This window comes from Episyrphus balteatus, chromosome 1, assembly GCF_945859705.1.
Source record: "Episyrphus balteatus chromosome 1, idEpiBalt1.1, whole genome shotgun sequence".
NCBI lineage: Eukaryota > Metazoa > Arthropoda > Insecta > Diptera > Syrphidae > Episyrphus > Episyrphus balteatus.
This window is the reverse complement of record NC_079134.1, coordinates 76,865,697-76,888,214: the sequence shown is the minus strand read 5'-3', so window position 1 is coordinate 76,888,214 and position 22,518 is coordinate 76,865,697. Positions and strand designations below refer to the sequence as shown.

General features: G+C 33.2%; 1 protein-coding gene across 5 annotated transcripts in view; it reads right to left on the bottom strand.

Annotated features, from left to right (window-relative positions):
• The window catches only part of LOC129905216 (uncharacterized), a 429,598-nt gene that overhangs the window by 137,333 nt on the left and 269,747 nt on the right, over positions 1–22,518 (bottom strand). For all 5 annotated transcript variants that reach the window (XM_055980641.1, XM_055980642.1, XM_055980639.1 and 2 more), the window contains exons 8-9: positions 13,693–14,395; positions 13,447–13,637 (exon numbers count right to left, since the gene is read on the bottom strand). In XM_055980641.1, coding sequence (XP_055836616.1) covers positions 13,447–13,637; positions 13,693–14,395 — 894 coding nt within the window. The remainder of the gene's footprint in view (positions 1–13,446; positions 13,638–13,692; positions 14,396–22,518) is intronic.

Genomic DNA, 22,518 nt, shown 5'->3' with positions numbered 1-22,518 from the left:
TACCCATTTTCGATTTTTTTACAGTTTCGGATAGAAAATAAATATACCTTTTCAACAATGTATAAAACATGTAACTCGGTTAAACCACTTAGAATTTATAAGCTGTCAAAGTTCAAAAATTCCATTTTTTTCGTCATTTGCCCAACTTCGGCATCAATTTAAAGTATATGTTTTCAAAACAACATGCTATTTAAAAAAATATATTCTAAAACTATATCTATTTCTCAATCAATCGAGGTATTTTTTATGAAAATCACTTCAAAATTGGCTTAGAAAAAAAAATTTTTCGATTTCAACCCAGATACAGAAATTCGAACTTTTAGGTATAGAACAAAAATGTTATTTCGGCACGTAGTAGGATAACCTTGGCGCCAGGATTTGATAACGGGTTTTTGTAGAGGAGCTCAGTACAAACATTTTTTTCTTTGGAAGGGGGGTCTATCTCCCCCCGTTTAGGTGGGAGGGGCAGTTTTCTTAAAAAAAAATTATCAAAATAAAAAAAAATTATTAAAAAACAACGGCAACACTTACAGTAATAAATGATACCATTTCCGAAAGGAAAAATTGTACATTTGATTCTTATTTTTAAATCAATATAACATAACCAATAGTTTTTGAAATAATCGATTTCAAAGTTAAAAATAGTCGAAAAAAAAATTTTAAAAACTCATTTAATACTATTTTTGTCCAGACTATGAATTTTAGTAAAAAAAATTACTCACACAGAAAACTATCTTAGTTGATTCCTTATCGAACAGTGAAAACTATATGTTTCTATGTCTTCTAGTTTATGAGAAAATTGAAAAATTATTTTATCAGATTTTTCTTTTTTCAAAATATTTTTTGTTTTTATTTGTTTTTATTTTTCATTTTTCTCGAAAACTAGAAGAAATAGAAACATATAATTTTCACTGTTCGATAAGGAAACAATTGAGGCAGTTTTGTGCGTAAAAATTTTTTTTATTAAAATTCACAGTCTGGACAAAAATAGTATTAAATGAGTTTTTAAAATTTTTTTTTCGACTATTTTTAACTTTGAAATCGATTATTTCAAAAACTATTGGTTATGTTATATTGATTTAAAAATAAGAATCAAATGTACAATTTTTCCTTTCGGAAATGGTATCATTTATTACTGTAAGTGTTGCCGTTGTTTTTTAATAATTTTTTTTTATTTTGATAATTTTTTTTTAAGAAAACTGCCCCTCCCACCTAAACGGGGGGAGATAGACCCCCCTTCCAAAGAAAAAAATGTTTGTACTGAGCTCCTCTACAAAAACCCGTTATCAAATCCTGGCGCCAAGGTTATCCTACTACGTGCCGAAATAACATTTTTGTTCTATACCTAAAAGTTCGAATTTCTGTATCTGGGTTGAAATCGAAAAATTTTTTTTTCTAAGCCAATTTTGAAGTGATTTTCATAAAAAATACCTCGATTGATTGAGAAATAGATATAGTTTTAGAATATATTTTTTAAATAGCATGTTGTTTTGAAAACATATACTTTAAATTGATGCCGAAGTTGGGCAAATGACGAAAAAAATGGAATTTTTGAACTTTGACAGCTTATAAATTCTAAGTGGTTTAACCGAGTTACATGTTTTATACATTGTTGAAAAGGTATATTTATTTTCTATCCGAAACTGTAAAAAAATCGAAAATGGGTAAAAAATTGTCGAAGCTAAAATTTTTTCAATGGGTGAAGGTCCAAAAAACAGTTTTTTGCCCGTAACTCCAGATTTTGGGGGTGTTAGGGGATTTTCAAATACCGTTTCGTAATCGGTGCGACTAGCTCAACAAAACCTGATAGGTCTCCGCCCGCGTATGTTTTGAGTGTTACACCGTGTTATTGGTACCTATATTATTCAAAAAAAATATTCAAAACAATTTACTTATAATATAATATTTTTTCTTGTCTTACTTCTCAAGTCCTTTCTATTTATGTGCCTCACAACTTTCGTTAGATGACTTAACTAAAAAAAAAGGAACAAAAATTTTGAATTTTTCGACATTTAAAGTTCTCTACCAGGGTGTTTGTCAAAGAATTTTAGACTGACTCTTTGCCCAAATACTTTTGGGAGTATTGTGTAACAAATTTTGTCAAAAAATAAATTGAACAAATTCCTTTCGGTTAGGAATTAATTTTACAAAATTATTCAAACGAGTTGATTTTTTTCTGTTTTTCACGCTTAGGATCGAATTAAATCCATGTTTGTCACACTAAAAGGCTGCCAGGCCCATTTTATTCTTATACTACACATCAAGACCTTTCTCTGGATATGCATCACAAACATATATTTTTTTTTTTTTATAATTTGCGCGCACTAAAGGGGTTTTGGGTACCCTTAATATGTATATAAACACAGTACGAGCTTAAGGGAAAGTGGAAAGGATTTAAAAGGAGATGCCGAGGCACATTGGTTTTAAAGTTCTGAACATTAAAATGGGAGGGAAAAACTGAGGTGGGTAATGCATTCCACATTCTCGTAGTACGGCTAAAGAAGGAATCTCTATACTTGACGGTACTTCCGAAATTGGGCTCAAGTGTAAACTGATGGGCATTCCTTGAAGTACGAGTATCAAGGTTGAATTGCTTAAGGGGAGGAATGCAACTAGCTATTTCGTTTGAACATTTTTTAAAAAAGTACCTATAAAATAAGGACAGGCATGATACATTCCGGCGGTGCTCAAGAGGTGGTATTGTATCAGTAATGGACCTATCACCTATCATTTTAAAAGCTCTATTTTGAATTCTATCCAAATAACTCAAGTGGGTCTTAGGAGCACCTGCCCAGATATGGGAATTATACTCGAGCTTTGGACGAATATATGCTTTATAAATTATAGCCAGATCAGAAGGGGTGAAATATTTCTTACATCTTCGGAGGAAACCTAAGCATTTCGCAGAGTTTTTGGCTACATCGAATATGTGCTCATTCCACAAAAGGTGGTTTGTAATGGACATACCTAGAATCGAAAGCTGATCAGTTTCCTCGATGCAAGTACCACTCATGGATAGTGGCAAAGGGGGAAGGTTTCGCTTTAATGATAGTAAGCAGCATTGTGTTTTAGAAGCATTAAATTCTACGCGGTTTCTTATTCCCCATTGGACAATGCATTCGAGATTAGAATTTAATGAGCTTATCATATTTTGCCGTTGAAGATCCACATCCGAAGGAGATGGGTGTGAATCCTCAAACGAATATGAAAAGCTGAGGGTACTATCCTCAGCGAAACAATTTAGTGGATTAGAAGTTTCAGAGAGTAGATCATTAATAAAAATGAGGAACAGAGTCGGAGACAAAACGGAGCCCTGGGGCACACCAGCATTTATTTTGTGGGTTTCAGACTTGAATCCATCCAATACAACTTGAATTGAACGATTCGAAAGGTAATTTCTAATCCAACGAAGAAGAGATTCATCAATACCGAATGCAAGCATTTTCGATAAGAGAGCTTGATGCCAAACTCTATCAAATGCTTTTGAAATATCAAGTGCAATAATCTTACTTTCTCTAAAACGGTGTAAAGATTTGTTCCACTGATCGATGAGATAAACCATCAAATCACCAGTGGATCTATTGCTACGAAAGCCGTACTGCCGGTCATTAAGAAGCTTCCGTTCTTCAAGATATTTCTTTAGCTGTAAATCAATCAGCGTTTCCATGACCTTGGAAAGAAGGGACGTGAGTGCAATCGGACGATAGTTAGAGGGTGAAGAAGATTAGCCTTTTTTTGGGACAGGCTGGACAAATGCTGTTTTCCATCCACTCGGAACGAGACCAGCAGTGTACGACAGATGAAAAAGCTTACGCAGTGGTTTTGCCAGCGTGGAAGAACACCTCTTCAGAACGATGGGAGGAATACTATCCGGGCCAGCGGATTTGTGTATGTCAAGATCTTTAAGGACTCTTGCCACTACACGAGTACGAAAAAAGATGGGTCCCATACAACTATTTACTCTATCAAGTGAAGGGGGAGTCATGACACTTTCTGGTAGAGTTGAATTGGCAGCAAACTGCCTGCCAAGAAGGTTAGCTTTCTCGCGAGAACTAACAAAAGGAGTGTCATTGTTAACGAGCGTTGCAACGGAAGATGAAGTAGAGTTTTTAATATTTTTTACAAATAACCAAAAATTTTTACTACCTGTGGGACATTGTATTATTTTTTGTCGTAATCTTTGGTCATGTAGAAATTTGGTCCGTCGAATATGAGCGTTGCTAGCCTTTCTTGCTTGTTTAAACTTTGTTCTGTTTTCCTCAGTAGGGTTGGCTTTAAAACATCGAAACGTTACCTCTTTAACCCTGATTACCTCTTTACAGCTCGAGTCAAACCACGAATTCTCTTTCGATTTGATTGTTATAACCCTGTTGGGTATAAAATTTCTCATTCCGTAGAGAATTAAATTTGTAATCATATTTGCACAGGAATCAACGTCACTATCGAGGAAGCATAGTGACCAGTTAAAGTTTTTAAAGAAATCGTTGAGTCCCTCCCAGTTGGCTTTCTCATATTGCCAAACAGTTCTCTTTGGTGTTTTTTCTTTAACTGGATTTTTAAGACATGAGAAATTTGCAGATATGACACAGTGATCCAACTTACCTAGAGGCGATAATACATTAACAGTGTATTTATCAGGGTCAGAGGTAAGAAAGAGGTCTAAAGTGTTTTTTTTTTCACGTGACTGGTTTTCTTAAACAAGAAACAGGATTTTTTTCGAAAATTTCGAAATTTCGACATTTAAAGTTGCCTAGTCAAAGTCAAGTCAAAGAAATTTGGCCTGACTTTTTGCGCTGACACTTTTGGAAATATTATGTGACAAATTTCACAAAAAAAAATGTTATGCAAATTACTTTCGGTTAGGAATTAAATTTACAAAATTACCCAACCAGGTTGACTTTTTTCTTTTTTTTACACTTTGGGTCGAATTTAGCCCATGTTGGTCAGACCAAAATGCTGCCAGACTTAATAATTCTTGCCTAGCTCTTCAAAGGCTTTCTTCTGATATACCTACGTCACAACATTCTTTAGATGACTTGACTTCTTTCATTTTTGTCACACCTTTGGGTCGAATTTAACATATACAAGGAGTATGGAGGAGGGTGAACAGGCGTCTGTCCGCGGTTCACAAACCACGAATTTTGATAAAAATTTGAGAAAGTTAAAACGTTTAAATTATAAAGAATAATTTCAATTTGTTTAAAAAAAAATATTGTACCTCTTTCTTTTTATAATATAGCTTCATTAGCAAATAATAATTTAGGTTTAGAATATGTTTTAAATAATTATTATATTGTTTTGTATATTGTATGCAGCATCTTAGGATGGGAGTTGTGATATAGAGTCGTTTGTGGTAAGTGTGCGCACTTTTGACTTTGAATAAGTATTACAAGCATAATATAGGATGTACATAAAAAAAGTAAATTGATTATTACAGATACATGTTTTGACTTCTTAAATTCAATTAAAATATAACTAATATTTATAAAATTATTTATGTTTTCCTAAGAAAACCAAAACAGGTCATATTGCGCACACTTACCCCTTCGAAGGGGTAAGTGTGCGCAGGTACTTTTGCTTAGTAATCTAAATGAATATCTATTGTTCTTTTTTTTTCATTTTTTAAAGACATATAAAAACCAAACGAGGGGTCTGAGACTCCCGCTCCCATACGATTTTCTCATTATTTTGATCCATTCTATACACTGTGAAATTTTGATGCATTTTGAAGCATTTTATGCAAATATATATATTTTCAGTGAAATCCCATGCATTTGCATGCGAACACTTGCCCCCAAATTTTTGCGTACACTTACCCCAAATGCAGTTTTTTATTGTTTTTGATAAAATATTAATAAATAAATACAAAAAACAATAACATTTTTATTGGAACATAAAGTTTAAATAGTAAGCTCCATAAAAAAAATCAATTGATTTCACTTTAAGTCAAAGACAGGTCACTGTCACAGTTTGAAAAGTGTGAAAAATTTTAAGGAAAGTTAGCTTTTTTTTCTTTTGCTTTTTCTCGAAACATTAAAAACAACAGAAGCATTAATATAACGGACTTCGACGAAGATCAGATATCTAATTTATTGTGCATCAGCAGAAATTTAAATTTTTACACTAGTTTCGAGAAAATAGCAATGCGCACACTTACCGGCTGCGCACACTTACCACGAACGACTCTACTTATTACTTGTTTATTATTAATATTAACTTGGTTAACTTTGTATATATAATTGATATTGTCAAATGTTTATATTTTAAAATTTAAATAAATAAATCAGTTCATTTTATACTTCCAACTTAAAAATATCGTATTTACACAGCCATGTTGATTGTCACTTAAAACGGAGGTACAATGAAAAGACAAATTATTACAAATAATAGATTCAAACATTTTAGGAATAGCAGATAGTAGTTTAGCTATTGGTCTGTAATTTAAAACTAAGTTTTTTTTTACCTTTCTTGTGAGTAGGGATAAGAAGTGCATTTTTCGGAAATTTACAGTTTTTTAAAGATTGATTAAAGAGTATATATAACGGGTATTGCACATTTTTTTAACATAAAAGCGGGAAAACCATCAGAACCGGGACTTAAACAATCATCTATTTTTTTTAATGTATACTATAAGATAGTTGCCTCAGAAATAGCAAAGTCAATTGAATTAAGATGTAAAAACTCATCAACAGTAAAAGTATTACAATAACTATCACAAGAAGAAGAAGATACATCAAAAGCAAATTTAAAATATTCGGCAAACATATTTGCTATGTCCTCTGGGTAATGACTTTCTACATTTTGGTAGCTCATATTAGTTGGGTAACCATCAGATTTTCTCTTAAGATTTACAAATTTCCAAAAATTTCGTGGATTAGATTAAAGATCATCTTCAGTTCTAAATATGAAGTCCGAATAAAGGAAGTAGAGTAGTTAATAAATTCATCTATCACATCGGTTCTCAACCTGTGGTCCGCGGACCCCTGGGGGTCCGCAAAAAATTTCAGGGGGTCCGCGTCAGCTTTTCCATAAAGCATCAGAAAAACATATTAAGCATTATTCTAATGTGACGCTCAACAAACTTTGTTCTTTTTATCTTTTTAACTAATTTCCTCGTATTGCATTTTCTTACCCCTCTCAATAATAGATATATGAATCTAATTTTAATTAATAAAGGATCACGAAGGGCTTTTCTATACATGGGCTTGCTGTCTACTGACATAATGACATGCTAAATTCAATGATTTTTTTAAATATATTTTCCCACCGCTAGGGGTCGCGCATTGCAATGCAAAAATGTATGTTTTCTTGCATTGTATTAAAAAAAAAATGTTTCACTTCAGAGTTGGTACTGAAAAGAATTATATAAAATATATTAAGGAAGTAAACTAAAGTTTTAAACTGAAAAATAATAATTAAAAAATATTTTTACTCCGTAAGCCCTGACCTATCGTTTTTTTTTTAAGGCTGATTTTTTCAGGTTTTGATTTCAATAAGGAATAACTAATGGAGGCTTTTTAGAGAAGAATAAATTAATAAAAAAAAATGCGAAAGTCATTAAATAAAAAAAAAAAAACAAAATGCAAGTATATGTGTTTTATAAGCCAATTTGTTTTTGTATTTTTCAATATTCAAAGCGAATGCGTGACCGCGACCCTTAGCGGTCATTTTAAAAATTAAAAAAAAATCTTTTTATACTTTTTTGGATCAAATACAACTTTTGCGGGGGTATGTTTTTTTTTTTATTTTTCAATTTATTTTTTTCACCATTCAATGTCGCTCCGGCCCAATGGGCAGGATTCACAGTCAGCAACAGTGTATAATTGTTAATTTAATGATTCTTACACATAATAATAGCCGTGTTGTATTGGTACTCAGTATTTTGCTGAGTAAAGATTTAATGCTGTTTTTTGTGCTACAACAAACGACTACTTTTATTTATAATTAACAATAATCCTTTATTGTTTAAGGGTCAAAAATGTACATGTTTAGAAAAAAAATTATCTGTAAACCAACAAATAAAAAACTTTTGTTAATCCTTAGCAATGATTTGTTGTTGTTTCCCGTGCAAAATTTAACTCAGCTAAGTACTGAGTTACCAATAAAACACGGCTAATAAATTATATTTATTGTTGAAAGGGGTCCGCAAGCTGACAATTTTTTTGTTAGGGGTCCGCATACTTTGAAAGGTTGAGAACCGTTTTCATATTCATTTTGAGCTTCATCACTCTAGGATCGATTTAACTTCACCCAAGCCTTGTTTCTTTTATTTTTAAGAGTTTTAATATGTTGATCAAACCAGGGTGGAGTGTTACTTAAATGTCTAATTTTTCGTAACGGAATGGTTTCTAAAAAAACAATCAAACAAGATTTTATAAAAACGAAAGACCATTTCATCAAGACTAACATTCAAAAACAAGATATTCCAGTTAATCTCATTCAGTAAGTGGTAGAGTTCGAAAAAATTACATTTTTTAACGTTGAATTCATGCATATTCTTACAATATTTATAACTTATGTACATTTATAATATTTAATTTTAACGAAATGGATAACGCAGGATGATGACGATCTTCTTCAATGAGCTTCGTATCAGCGAGTAATTTAGATCAGAATTATTGAGGTCAGAAAAGTACACAAGGTCTAAGATTCTACCAAATTGGTTTTTGACATTGCTTAATTGATGAAGTCCAAATGAAGTCTTTCCAACGATAAAAAGAGCTTCGTTGTTGCTCGACGCATTAACGGCATGATGACATTCTAGTTCCGGCGATTTTGTCCATTCAAGATTTGGTAGATTAAAGTCATCAATAACAAAAAGTTCATCAGAAGGATCAATTTTGTCGCTTATAGATTCTAAGCAACCGATAAGTTTGTTGTAGACATCACAAGTGGAGGAGGGAGGGATGTAACAAACAACCACATATAAATATCCAGCCGGAGTTGATATTTTTACACAAATTATTTCAAGGCTGGAGTCCAAAAAATCGTCGACAAGATTACAAAATAGATGATTACGAACGGCTATTAACAAACCTCCTCCAACAGTTACTATATTAGTGTCGTTATAGTCCAGTAATTTTAGGTTTTATCTGCGGACTGAATTTTGGTATACAGCTTAATGACGGCTTTGTTATGAAGATGTGAAAAATCGACATTGATATCGTGTCCGCGTTAAGAGTTATAGGGGTCAAAAGGTCACAAAAACTGGTTTTTCAAGATTTTCAGCAAAACGGTAAGTCTTATCAAAAAATTTTCAATGCAAGAATTATAGACCAGATTATTATATATAAAAAGTGTCATGACACTTTTTTTCCTAAGACCCACCGTTTCTTAGGTATAACGATTCAAAAAGTTGAAGTTTAGTTGTAATCGTCATAATCCTATTCCTGAAAAAAAAAACCACTAACTGAAAAGTTCCTGAAATTTCATTATTTTTTTAGCTTGAATTTCGTTCCTCAACTGTTAAGAATATGGGGAAACCAAAAAAAAAATGGAAATTTTCACCATTTTCCCGATTGGGGCCCTTCTCCCGAAACCATTTCCCTGGGAATTTTTGTTTAGAATATGTCTGAAAATATACAGGGTGTGCAATAGAGAATGGACAACCCTAAAACGGCTTATAGCTACACTTATGATTGTTCTAAAAACAGATAGAAAAAAGTTCTATCGCAACCAGTTCATAAAATATGGACTTTTTTGGTTCAGTGTATTTTAAATTTTATCATCTTATGTTTTCGTTCACTACAACCACGAATGAATGAATTTTATTTATTTCTTTTTTTTTATAATTTTCTACAATAATTGGATGAGTACATAAACACTTTAAAAATTTCATAGCTATTGCACATTTTCGTAAAAAAAATTTTGAAATCTGTTTTTTGATGCAAAATTTAAAAAAAAGTATTTTATGAAAAATTTTAAACACCTGTGGTATAAAATAAATCTATAGAAACCTAGGTGGCCAACTTTCTGGTATAAGGAGAATATTTTTAAGAAAGATGGTCACCTAGGTTTCTATAGATTTATTTTATACCACAGGTGTTTAAAATTTTTCATAAAATACTTTTTTTTACATTTTGCATCAAAAAACAGATTTCAAAATTTTTTTTACGAAAATGTGCAATAGCTATGAAATTTTTAAAGTGTTTATGTACTCATCCAATTATTGTAGAAAATTATAAAAAAAAGAAATAAATAAAATTCATTCATTCGTGGTTGTAGTGAACGAAAACATAAGATGATAAAATTTAAAATACACTGAACCAAAAAAAGTCCATATTTTATGAACTGGTTGCGATAGAACTTTTTTCTATCTGTTTTTAGAACAATCATAAGTGTAGCTATAAGCCGTTTTAGGGTTGTCCATTCTCTATTGCACACCCTGTATATTTTCAGACATATTCTAAACAAAAATTCCCAGGGAAATGGTTTCGGGAGAAGGGCCCCAATCGGAAAAATGGTGAAAATTTCCATTTTTTTTTGGTTTCCCCATATTCTTAACAGTTGAGGAACGAAATTCAAGCTAAAAAAATAATGAAATTTCAGGAACTTTTCAGTTAGTGGTTTTTTTTTCAGGAATAGGATTATGACGATTACAACTAAACTTCAACTTTTTGAATCGTTATACCTAAGAAACGGTGGATCTTAGGAAAAAAAGTGTCATGACACTTTTTTTATATAACAATCTGGTCTATAATTCTTGCATTGAAAATTTTTTGATAAGACTTACCGTTTTGCTGAAAATCGTGAAAAACCAGTTTTTGTGACCTTTTGACCCCTATAACTCTTAACGCGGACACGATATCAATGTCGATTTTTCACATCTTCATAACAAAGCCGTCATTAAGCTGTATACCAAAATTCAGCCCAGTAGGAATTTTTCCGCAGATTGGGCTTAAAAATGACTAAAATGACTGGGCTATTATGGTGATCACGTCGAAAAATTTGAAAATTGGAATCTAATAATTCTGTGTCAACAAAAGAAGTATTAAGCCAGGTTTCTGTGAGTATGAGAACATCATGAGGCATATTATTTACATATTTATAGACCTTGTTGGTCTTAGTCCGGAGGCTATTTACGTTCTGGTAATAAATCATTAATTTTTGTAGCGGCTTTGGCTGCGCATTGTCAATCGTTTTTGAAAATGGTGAGAGTTGTGGTTTGATTTGGTTGAGATAAGACCATCGTATTGGAGGGGAGGGGGGTGGTTTATTCTCCTCTGTTTAGCCTGGAAGGAAATTTTTCTAGGAATTTGACTTAGATTGGAAAAAAAACTATTAAAAATGGGCGGTTATATCTACAATAACGTCTCATACCTTTTTGGAAAGCCAATAACTTTTTCTTTAATAATGTTTTTAAATAAAGCTCTTTCAAAGAATAGTTTTTGAAAAATTTATTTTCAAACTCAAAATTTTTAAAAAAATATTTCAAACTAAAATTACAAACTAATTTTTCTCAAAATAGTTTGTAATTAAGTACTGATTTTATTTTCAAGATTCAATAATTTTATTCATTTCAGTTCAAAAAGAGAAATTCAGATGCGAAAATGTTTTGTCGTTATAGAGGAATTGAAAAAATTAACCAAAACTACTTTTTATAAGGGAGAACCCTATATTTTTTTTTATTTCTACGTGGCCGAGCTTGTTGGTAAAATTAACTTATTAAATATTAAGTTTTCTTCTATTATTTGTTTACATTCAAAATTGTTGGAGGATACAATAAAATGACACAGTATTTAAATAACCGGGAATTAATCCTTTTTTCATTGATACCTTGAAAACTGAAATGTGAATTTTTCGTACTATATATCTGGTTAGCCGTTGCGCTCGGTGGATTCTAGCTGTAAGGTTTTTGAGGCAATAAAAACGCAATTTTTTAAACAGAAAACAATTTTAAAAAATATATAAGCAAGCATTTGATAATAACAATCATATTGTCTTATTTTTTAAGCTTTCAAGAAAAATATTATTTCTCCAGCCTAACTGAAGCCACCAGTGCGATAATGTGAGACAATTTTCAACTCCTCCTACTCTGTGCCACGTAGTTCTATGTTATATGTGCTTTCTTTGTGTCTATCTGTCTCTCTCTTGTGTCATCGTCTTGTGTTATCTCAGCCAAATGGTCTCAGTTGCCCGTGCTGTTAAATGTCTGTACTTCTAACATTTATGTGCGTTGTACAGTGTATATAGTAATAGTAGTCATATTTTTTCCTATATACCATTTGACTTCTCTTCCTTAGTTTTTTGTCTTTTCTAACCATTTGTCCAAATATAATATTTTTGAGATTAAAAGACAAGCTTCATTAATATTTTTCGTTTGTAATGAAGGAACAATGCCAAAGTTTCCCAGAAAGTAATATTTTTTCCTATTTGACCTATCAACCAAATTTCGGGTTTTCTCCTTGTTACGTTTGCTCAATTTAAAATCTTTTCTAACTAACTTGGCAGATATTTTTCAGGGTGAAAATTACAGAGAACTAAAAATTTAAAATAGAAACTGATTTTCGGGTGAAGATTGAAACTAGAATAGTTTTTGTTATTTGGGCTGACCAGGCCAATTTTCAAAGCCCGGTAGCAACCCCTAAATTTTATCGGATTTGGAAATTTTTTTTCATGAGATGGAACCATTTGACGGGTTGGGCTCAGAGGCGTACGGTGAGTTGCTGGGGCCCCGAGGCAAAACTGAATTTTGGGGCCCAGTTTTTTTTTTTTTTTTGAAAATAAGAACAAATAAAAAAGTACGAATAACCCTACTTTTTTTTGTTTGGGCCCTGATGTATCATTTGTTGGGTGCTAAGATTATTCAAGTAACATTTTTTGGCGCCCTAAGATAACATGTAATTTTTCTTTAAAAAACCGAACTATTTTTTTTTTTGAGGTAATATTTTTTTTTTGAGATGAAATATGGCTGGCATAATAACTATTAGTTATTAATTATGCATTATGCATTACACTGATTATAATTTGTCTCTCTTGTGTCCGAAGTAATTCATATGAAATATCTTATCTTTTTGCTTCGTTACTTTTTTTATAAGGTACCTTCTCTGCATTGTCTCCATTCGGGGCCCTGACGTGTCGGGGGTGCCTGGGCACCGCCTCGCTTGCCCTAATGGTGTGTACGCCCCTGCCTAAGCTTCTATTCATTTCGTGTTTCTTTTATAATACTTGTTCACGCGTACTGCGGATACGGACAGATATGACATAGAAATAAACCCAATGAAAGAAATATCTGTAACTGCACTATGGAGCTGAACAGGAATAATTTTTGCTAAAGCACTTCCTTCTTTAGAAAACTAACATATACTGTTATTTATTAAATGATTTTGTAATAATTTTTACAAGTGGCATTTCTGTAATTGGGTTCCTCTACCATCGATCTCTTCCAAAATTGTTTCAAACATTATGTGGGTTATGGTGAACAGTGAAAACGTAAAGAATACTTACCTGCCATTACCAGACACTATTAAAGAGTTGAGAAACCTATCCTCTCCTGCCTTAAAAGAAGTGGCACAATCTCCTGTTTTAAGATTCATAAGATTCACATACATTCTGTTCCGAGATAGGCATACTAGATGATCTTCATCATGAAGGCCGAAATAGGGCATTTTTTGGTTCATGACCCCTTTCAAGGTTGCCTAGAAGTATATGTGCTACATATAATGGAGGAAAACAAGTTATATTAAAATTTACCTTATACTTTCCTTCATCAAGATCAATAACTTTAATTTCTCTATTACAAAGCACAGCTACTTCAAAATTTCGTATAGAGCATAGCAATCTAGGTTTTGGAACACTTTTGAGTACGCGAATTATTTTAGAACTGTGGACATCCCAAACACAAATCTCATCACAATCCGTGCTTATAGCAGCTACGAAATAACCTGGTTCTTTAAGGATTACTACTTCATTGTAGGTTTTAGTTCCATCGAAAATACTGTTTTGTTTATCATTATCATAAGAAACGTTTTCAAGGTGTGTTGTTTTAAGTTGGTCGATTGAAATAATCCATTTTTTAACATAATCATTAGAATTTAATGACTCCTTAGTTAAAATTGAGTTCTTCAAAAAACATTTAAAAAACGTGTAAAACTGACTTCCATCATAATTCAACTGTGTCATATGTTGCGTTAAAAATTGTTTCAATAATTCTACATGTTGATAGCCAACTGTAGATTTTTTAAATGTTTCTTCAGCTTTGGTTATATCGTATAAGTATTGGAAACATCCACAACAAGCAATTTTATTTGATATCCATGATAAATCCGTAAAGAATTGTCTTGCGAAATATTCCTCTAATATATATTCATTTCTTTCTGATACCACAGTCACCTTACTTCCTGATAGTATTGAACGATCATATTGTGATACTTTCAAGTATTTCTCTGTGTTTAATCTGGAAAAAAATAATATATATGAAAATAGTTATTTGGTACATTCCGCAATCCAAAATGACTTTTATATATTCAGACTAATCGTTCAATGCAGGCCACCTGAACCTAATGTCGTTTTCTTAAGACTGGGTGTTCCCGAATGACGAGCTCAGACTCTATGTAAATGAGCTTGAGTGTATTAGTGACCTATCTTCGCCATACACCTCTCACGTTCAACGTCATCTCAATTCAGTTCTTTCTTGGTGTCTTCATTTGCATTCTCTTTCCCTTTCTAGAAAACCAAAGCCATACAATTGTAGTAAGATAAAAAAAAAACAACATCAAGGAAATAGCCTGATATGTGCTCACGCCCCCACGGAAGAGAAAGACGATACCACCAAAGATAATTTCTACGAGCTCCTCGAAAAAACCTACGAGCAAATCCCAAGCTACGACATTAAAATTGTCCTGGGTGATTTTAATGCAAAGCTAGGAAGAGAAGATATCTTTGGAAGCACAGTCGGAAAGCACAGCCTGCACGACAACACATCCGATAACGGATTCAGGCTAGTCGACTTTGCTGCGGGGCAAAATGTTGTCATAGCAAGTACGCGTTTCCCGCATCTCAAGATTCATAAAGGGACATGAAAATCTCCAGATCAATCAACCGTCAACCAAATTGACCATATTGCGATCGACGCTAGACATTCCTCCAGTATTATGGACGTCCGAACGTTCCGAGGAGCCAACATTGACTCTGACCACTACCTGGTTGTAGCCAATGTACGGATGCGGATTTCCAGACCATCGCCAACACAAGGAAATACTGTGAGGAAGTTTAACGTCGGACGACTACAATCGCAAGAGATTGCCAGGTCCTATTCCGATCGCGTCTCGAATAACCTCTTAAGAAGTCCTACGCCGCCAGCAGCAAGTATAGATAACCAGTGGCAGCACTGCCAAGAAGCCATTAGAGATGCCGCCTCTGAAGTGCTGGGTTTCACAAGGCCACCACAACGAAACCCCTGGTTTGATGATGAATGCCGGCAAGCACATGCAGCTAAACAGAAAGCATACAAAGCGGCGCTGCACAGAAGGACTAGAGCTGCCAATGAGCTCTACAAGCGGAAAAGAACAGAGGAACATCGGCTTCTCAGGAGAAAAAAGAGGCAACACGAGAAAGAAGCGATCGTGGAAATAGAGGGATGCAATAACAGGAATGAAGTTCGTAAGTTTTACCAGAAGGTAAAAAGAACATCTCAGGGGTATAAACCTAGAACTGAAGCCTGTAAAGACCAACAGGGAAACATCGTAGTAGAGACGCAAGCGATGCTGAGAATATGGAAAGATCACTTCTGCAATCTCTACAATGGCGATGACGAAGCCAACCCCGCCCAAAGACAGATTGCACCATTCAATATCGACGATGAAGGCCAACATTTCCGTCCCCCCGACCTAGAAGAAGTGAAGGCAGTCATATCCAAGCTTAAGTCAAACAAAGCCGCTGGAGCTGACGGCCTTGCTGCCGAACTATTTAAAGCAGCAGGAGATGACCTGGTTAGGAGTATGCACCAGCTCATCTGCCGAATATGGTCGGAGGAAAGCATGCCCACAGAATGGAATCTCAGCATTGTGTGCCCGATCCTTAAGAAAGGAGACCCTCTAACCTGCGCCAACTACAGAGGAATCAGCCTCCTTAACATCGCATATAAGATCCTCTCTGCCGTACTATGTGAACGTCTGAAGCCGTTCGTCAACAACCTGATAGGTCCTTATCAGTGTGGCTTTAGACCAGGAAAGTCCACCATCGATCAAATATTCACATTACGGCAGATCTTGGAAAAAACCCAGGAACAACAAATCGATACCCACCACCTGTTCATCGATTTTAAAGCCGCGTATGACAGTATATACAGAGATGAATTGTATAGAGCTATGTCTAGTTTTGGCATCCCTGCAAAGCTCGTCCGGCTGTGCAGGACGACGATGGAGAATGCACGCTGCTCCGTCAGAGTCGGTAAAGACCTAACCGAAGCGTTTGATGTCGAAAAAGGTTTTAGACAATGCGACGCACTGTCATGCGATTTTTTTAACATCGTTCTTGAAAGAATTATACAGAACTCAAACGTCAACACCAGAGGCCCCATCTTTCAAAAGTCCGTTCAGCTGCTTGCATATGCCGACGATATTGACATAATCGGAAGAACTCATCGTGATGTCAATGGCGCTTTTGTAAGCATTGAAACGGAAGCGGCAAAAATTGGTTTAAGGATCAATGAGGGCAAAACCAAGTATATGCTGTCGTCAAAAAAGGGCACACAACACCGACGCATTGGACAAACCGTCACCATCGACAGCCATAACTTCGAGGTAGTAAAGCACTTCGTCTACCTAGGCTCCGCTGTAAACACGGACAACAACATCAGCGCTGAAATCAAACGGAGAACTACTCTTGCCAACCGCTGCTACTTTGGTTTGAGAAGGCAATTGACCAGCAAAGCCCTCTCTCGAGCAACTAAGGTGTCCCTATACAAGACCCTTATCATCCCAGTCCTGCTATATGGTGCAGAAGCATGGGCTTTAACGAAGGCGGATGAAAACATCTTGGATTGTTTCGAGAGAAAAGTTCTTCGTGCGATTTTTGGTCCCGTGTGTATTGATGGTGATTGGAGAAGAAGGTATAACAACGAGCTTTACGGGTTGTACAAGGACGCTAACTTAGCCAAGAGAGTGCAGGTGCAGCGCCTGAGATGGCTAGGTCACGTGGAGCGCATGGACAACAATGCTCCGGCCCGGAAAGTTTTCGACTCCAACCCAGAGGGACGGCGCAGTAGAGGAAGACCTCGTCTGAGGTGGCGCAACCAAGTGGAAGGGGACCTCAATCAACTTGGCGTGCGCAACTGGAAGCAGCGAGCTAAGGATAGAGCTAGCTGGCGAAGCTTGTTGGTTGAGGCCCAAATCCACAGCGGATTGTAGCCGCCTTACGGCGCTGGTCACCCTAAGTAAGTAAGTAAGCAAGGAAATAGCCAAAAAGGATTGCAAGTGTACATAGAATTCAATTCAATTTTGTTTTTATTGAACTTGTTATTTACAATTGACTTAAAATTAACTTATGTCTAAGATTCATTGAAAGATACAAAATTTTGTTGACACAGAGGGGGCCTAACCTTATACAATGACTAAGTTATAAAATATATGTAGATAAATATTATACATGGATAAACTTAATTTAAAGTCTGCTGACTAGGTTGTCCTCGGGGTGTTCAGACCCGGATGTCCAGTTGTGGGGTTTGTTGAGTTGGGTTGGTTTGGTTGGCGTTAGCCACGGTAGTAAGCCGACTGGGTGCCGGCGTAAAAGTTAACTTCTTCGTTGTCCATTGAAATTATGTTCTCAGCCAGTATATCCAAAGCGCAAAGGTACCTAGGTTCCGGATGTCGTTGTTGGGCTGTCATTCTTCTCATCAGTTGATTGGGATGGTTGGCGATATTTCCTACCAGTAGCTTCGCCGACTGCAGTAGATACTTGTCCAGTGGTATGATTTTTGCTTCTTCGTAAAAAAAAATACAACAACACTTCAGATGCACAATTAGCTTGCCTGGCGCCATCCTTTTTTATGGAAAAAACCTGTGTACAAACAATAACAATGTATGTACTCGTACATAAATACCTAAGACACTTAGTCCATCTTTTTCTATATACCACCAAACAACACTCGACAGAGCGAGTGCGAGAGATCATGTAGAAACAAAATAAAAGATAATAATGTGAGAGATACAACTAGCTCCAGCGGAATTTTTTTGGACTACAAATCCCAATCGAATTCGAAAATTTGATTTGATACATACGCATTCCATGAATTTCTGAGGAAAAAAGTGGAAAGTAGACTATTTTTCAAAAATTAATTGTAAGAAAACTATGATTGCAATTCTTGTTTTCTAACTTGATATTCATAGAAAAAATAATAAAAAAAAATAAAAACATATAACAAAAAATGTAAAAATTTTGGTTTCTAAGTAAGTACAGCTTATTATTTTTGGGACTGTAGGGTTACAAAACAATATTTTCAAACAAAATATAGCTTTACTCCATAGCCAATAAACTAAGCTTTTAAATAACAAAAAAATCAAAATTATACTTTGAAAAACAAAGAAATTAAACCACTTAAAAAAAAATTAAGAAAAAATCAATTTTCAACATTTTTTTGTTGTTTAAGACCTTAAAACGTAACATATATTTTCAAACTAATCAATGTGTTAGTATTTGAGTAGAGGTACTTATTTCTTTTTATTTCAATGAATTTTATTAATAATTGCAGAAGTTACACATGTTCAAATATTGTAACATAAGGAAAAATAGCTTCAGTTTCGATTAATTTTTTCTATGAAAAATAAAGTTTTAGTTTTTCAAAATAGCTTTACTCCGTAGTTTGAAACTAAGAAACAAACCGATATCTTTCAGGTCGTTCTAAAACAACGAAAATTTTATCATCGATTTGTAAACGATAACCCGATTTTTACGTGGTTCACTCAGTCTTAAGGGGGGGTTTCCATAGCATTTTAATGGAAGATGGTTGACTAGTTGTTGTATAACTTTTGCAGTTTAAAAGATAATCTTATGAAACGTACTTTTTTGAAAAGGCAATAAACGTATGCACATTTTTGCATCATTTAAATTTTAGAAACATTTCTTTTGCGATTTTTATAAGAGTCGAAATTGATTTTTTTTTCCGGCAAATTTATATATTAGGGTGGTCGTTATTTTCCAAAAATTGGAATTTCTATGCTCCCAAGGGCTTATATGGTTGGAAATAAATAAAAAAAAATATTCCCCAAGTTTCAAGTCTCTAAATTAATTTTAACCCGTGCCGAAAAGCGGTTGAAGTTTCTTATGGGAATAACATGGGGTTTTTGATCTTGTCCCATCAAATTTAAATTCCAGCCAAACTATTCGTTCTAAAAATCTGAAACTTGGCAGACTTATACCTTATAGTTGTAGCAATCATGTGGATTTTTTTCAGATTTTTAACTATTATAGTTTCGGATATTCAGCTCGGTAAAGAAAACCATTTTTTTCAGACTTTTTTAATTTTTTTTTCAAAAAAAAAAAAAAATTATAGTAATAATAAATTCCTTATTCGTTTATGAGTAATTCCATGTGAAAAGAATATAGAAAAAATATAATAAAATAATCCCCCAAAAAAATTAGCCCCATGTTATTCCCATAAGAAACTTCAACCGCTTTTCGGCACGGGTTAAAATTAATTTAGAGACTTGGAACTTGGGGAATATTTTTTTTTATTTATTTCCAACCATATAAGCCCTTGGGAGCATAGAAATTCCAATTTTTGGAAAATAACGACCACCCTATTATATATGCAATCAGAATTTTGGTTGGGGCACCGTTGTTTATAAACTTTTTATTTTTTGTTTTTGTTTTATAATGATCAAATGTATTTTCATGCAGTAGGCGTAACATTTTTTTTTTATTAGAAAAAAAGCTTCGTCAATTTGTTATAATATCATGTTTTTTTACTCACTATTCTTAGAATAACTTTACCATTTATTGGTGTTTTTAGATGAAACAAAAAGAAAATAATAAATAATCCAATAATCCGAGGTTTAACCTCGGAATGAATGTTAGTAGAAATTTTTTTTGCTCAATATCTTCCTTTTGCCATTCTATAACATATCTCAAAAGTCTAGAAAAATCTCATGTCCGCTTGTCGCGATTTCAAGGTCAAATCGCGAAATGGAGATTTTCAAAATTAGCAAAAATAGGCTATGGTATTATATACACATATGATACATGATTTCAAGGTATTTTTTAATGCTGATTCCAAAAAATCTAAAATCAAGACAATCTGACGTCTCTGGAAAAAGTTATACCTGTTTTTCATCTGTCAACTCATATTATTATAACAGTTGCAAACTTACTGCCGAAAAACCCTTAAAAATTATGGTAGATGAACCAAATTTTGCATGAAGATTTTAGAATCCATCATTATTAAAAATAAAAACAATCCATTACAAAAAATATATATACCTACGAAATAATGGTATTTTTTGATGGAGGGGCAAATTTTAGGATATGCACTAAAGAAGATTCTTGTTCATCTAAGGAATAAGTGCTAATAGGCTATTTTTTTTCATTTTAATCTTTGTTTGGATTTTCTTTAACTACCCTCAAAAATCTAAATAAAATCTTATGTCCGCAAGTCCTAATTGGGTGGGTTGAGTTTTTAATTGTAAAACATGGTATATCTCGATTTCCGGCAAAACTACAAGTCCTATAGAAAAAAGTTGTATGGCAAAGTTGTAGGTAATAAATAGATCTACAACTTTTTTATGACCAATTTTTCACATAACCTCAAAATTTATGTGAAAAATTCAAAAAAACCGAGTTTTTGGTTTTTTATTTTTATCTTTCTCAAAAACAAAAATTTTTCTACGAAATTTGGTGAAAACTTACCTTATTATGTCCCAAATACACTGTAATTTATTTGATTTAAAATATTAATTTGTTCGCCTTATTTTGACTTAATACCAAAAAAACACCCTAATTTTCAATCGAAAATTCACGTGTCAAAATATCAGCTTTTTTTCAAAAAGTCGGTGGGTATTTCGTTCGTTAAAATGTCTATTTTCTGATGGTGTAAAAAAAAATTTACATTAGTATACTATAAAACATGTTCTCGTAAATGCAAAAAATTAAAGAAGCTTGAATTCGAAAAAAATTTTTTATTATTGTTTACAATGTTGGCCTTTTTATTCAAATTTACACTTTAATTACTCAAAAAACGTAAGATTTATCAACGTTACATGAAATCTTACGTTTTTTGAGTAATAAAAGTGTAAATTTGAATAAAAAGGCCAAAATTGCAAAAAATAATAAAAAAAATAAAAAGCTGATATTTTGACACGTGAATTTTCGATTGAAAATTAGGGTGTTTTTTTGGTATTAAGTCAAAATAAGGTGAACAAATTAATATTTTAAATCAAATAAATTACAGTGTATTTGGGACATAATAAGGTAAGTTTTCACCAAATTTCGTAGAAAAATTTTTGTTTTTGAGAAAGATAAAAATAAAAAACCAAAAACTCGGTTTTTTGAATTTTTCACATAAATTTTGAGGTTATGTGAAAAATTGGTCATAAAAAAGTTGTAGATCTATTTATTACCTACAACTTTGCCATACAACTTTTTTCTATAGGACTTGTAGTTTTGCCGGAAATCGAGATATACCATGTTTTACAATTAAAAACTCAACCCACCCAATTAGGACTTGCGGACATAAGATTTTATTTAGATTTTTGAGGGTAGTTAAAGAAAATCCAAACAAAGATTAAAATGAAAAAAAATAGCCTATTAGCACTTATTCCTTAGATGAACAAGAATCTTCTTTAGTGCATATCCTAAAATTTGCCCCTCCATCAAAAAATACCATTATTTCGTAGGTATATATATTTTTTGTAATGGATTGTTTTTATTTTTAATAATGATGGATTCTAAAATCTTCATGCAAAATTTGGTTCATCTACCATAATTTTTAAGGGTTTTTCGGCAGTAAGTTTGCAACTGTTATAATAATATGAGTTGACAGATGAAAAACAGGTATAACTTTTTCCAGAGACGTCAGATTGTCTTGATTTTAGATTTTTTGGAATCAGCATTAAAAAATACCTTGAAATCATGTATCATATGTGTATATAATACCATAGCCTATTTTTGCTAATTTTGAAAATCTCCATTTCGCGATTTGACCTTGAAATCGCGACAAGCGGACATGAGATTTTTCTAGACTTTTGAGATATGTTATAGAATGGCAAAAGGAAGATATTGAGCAAAAAAAATTTCTACTAACATTCATTCCGAGGTTAAACCTCGGATTATTGGATTATTTATTATTTTCTTTTTGTTTCATCTAAAAACACCAATAAATGGTAAAGTTATTCTAAGAATAGTGAGTAAAAAAACATGATATTATAACAAATTGACGAAGCTTTTTTTCTAATAAAAAAAAAATGTTACGCCTACTGCATGAAAATACATTTGATCATTATAAAACAAAAACAAAAAATAAAAAGTTTATAAACAACGGTGCCCCAACCAAAATTCTGATTGCATATATAATAGGGTGGTCGTTAT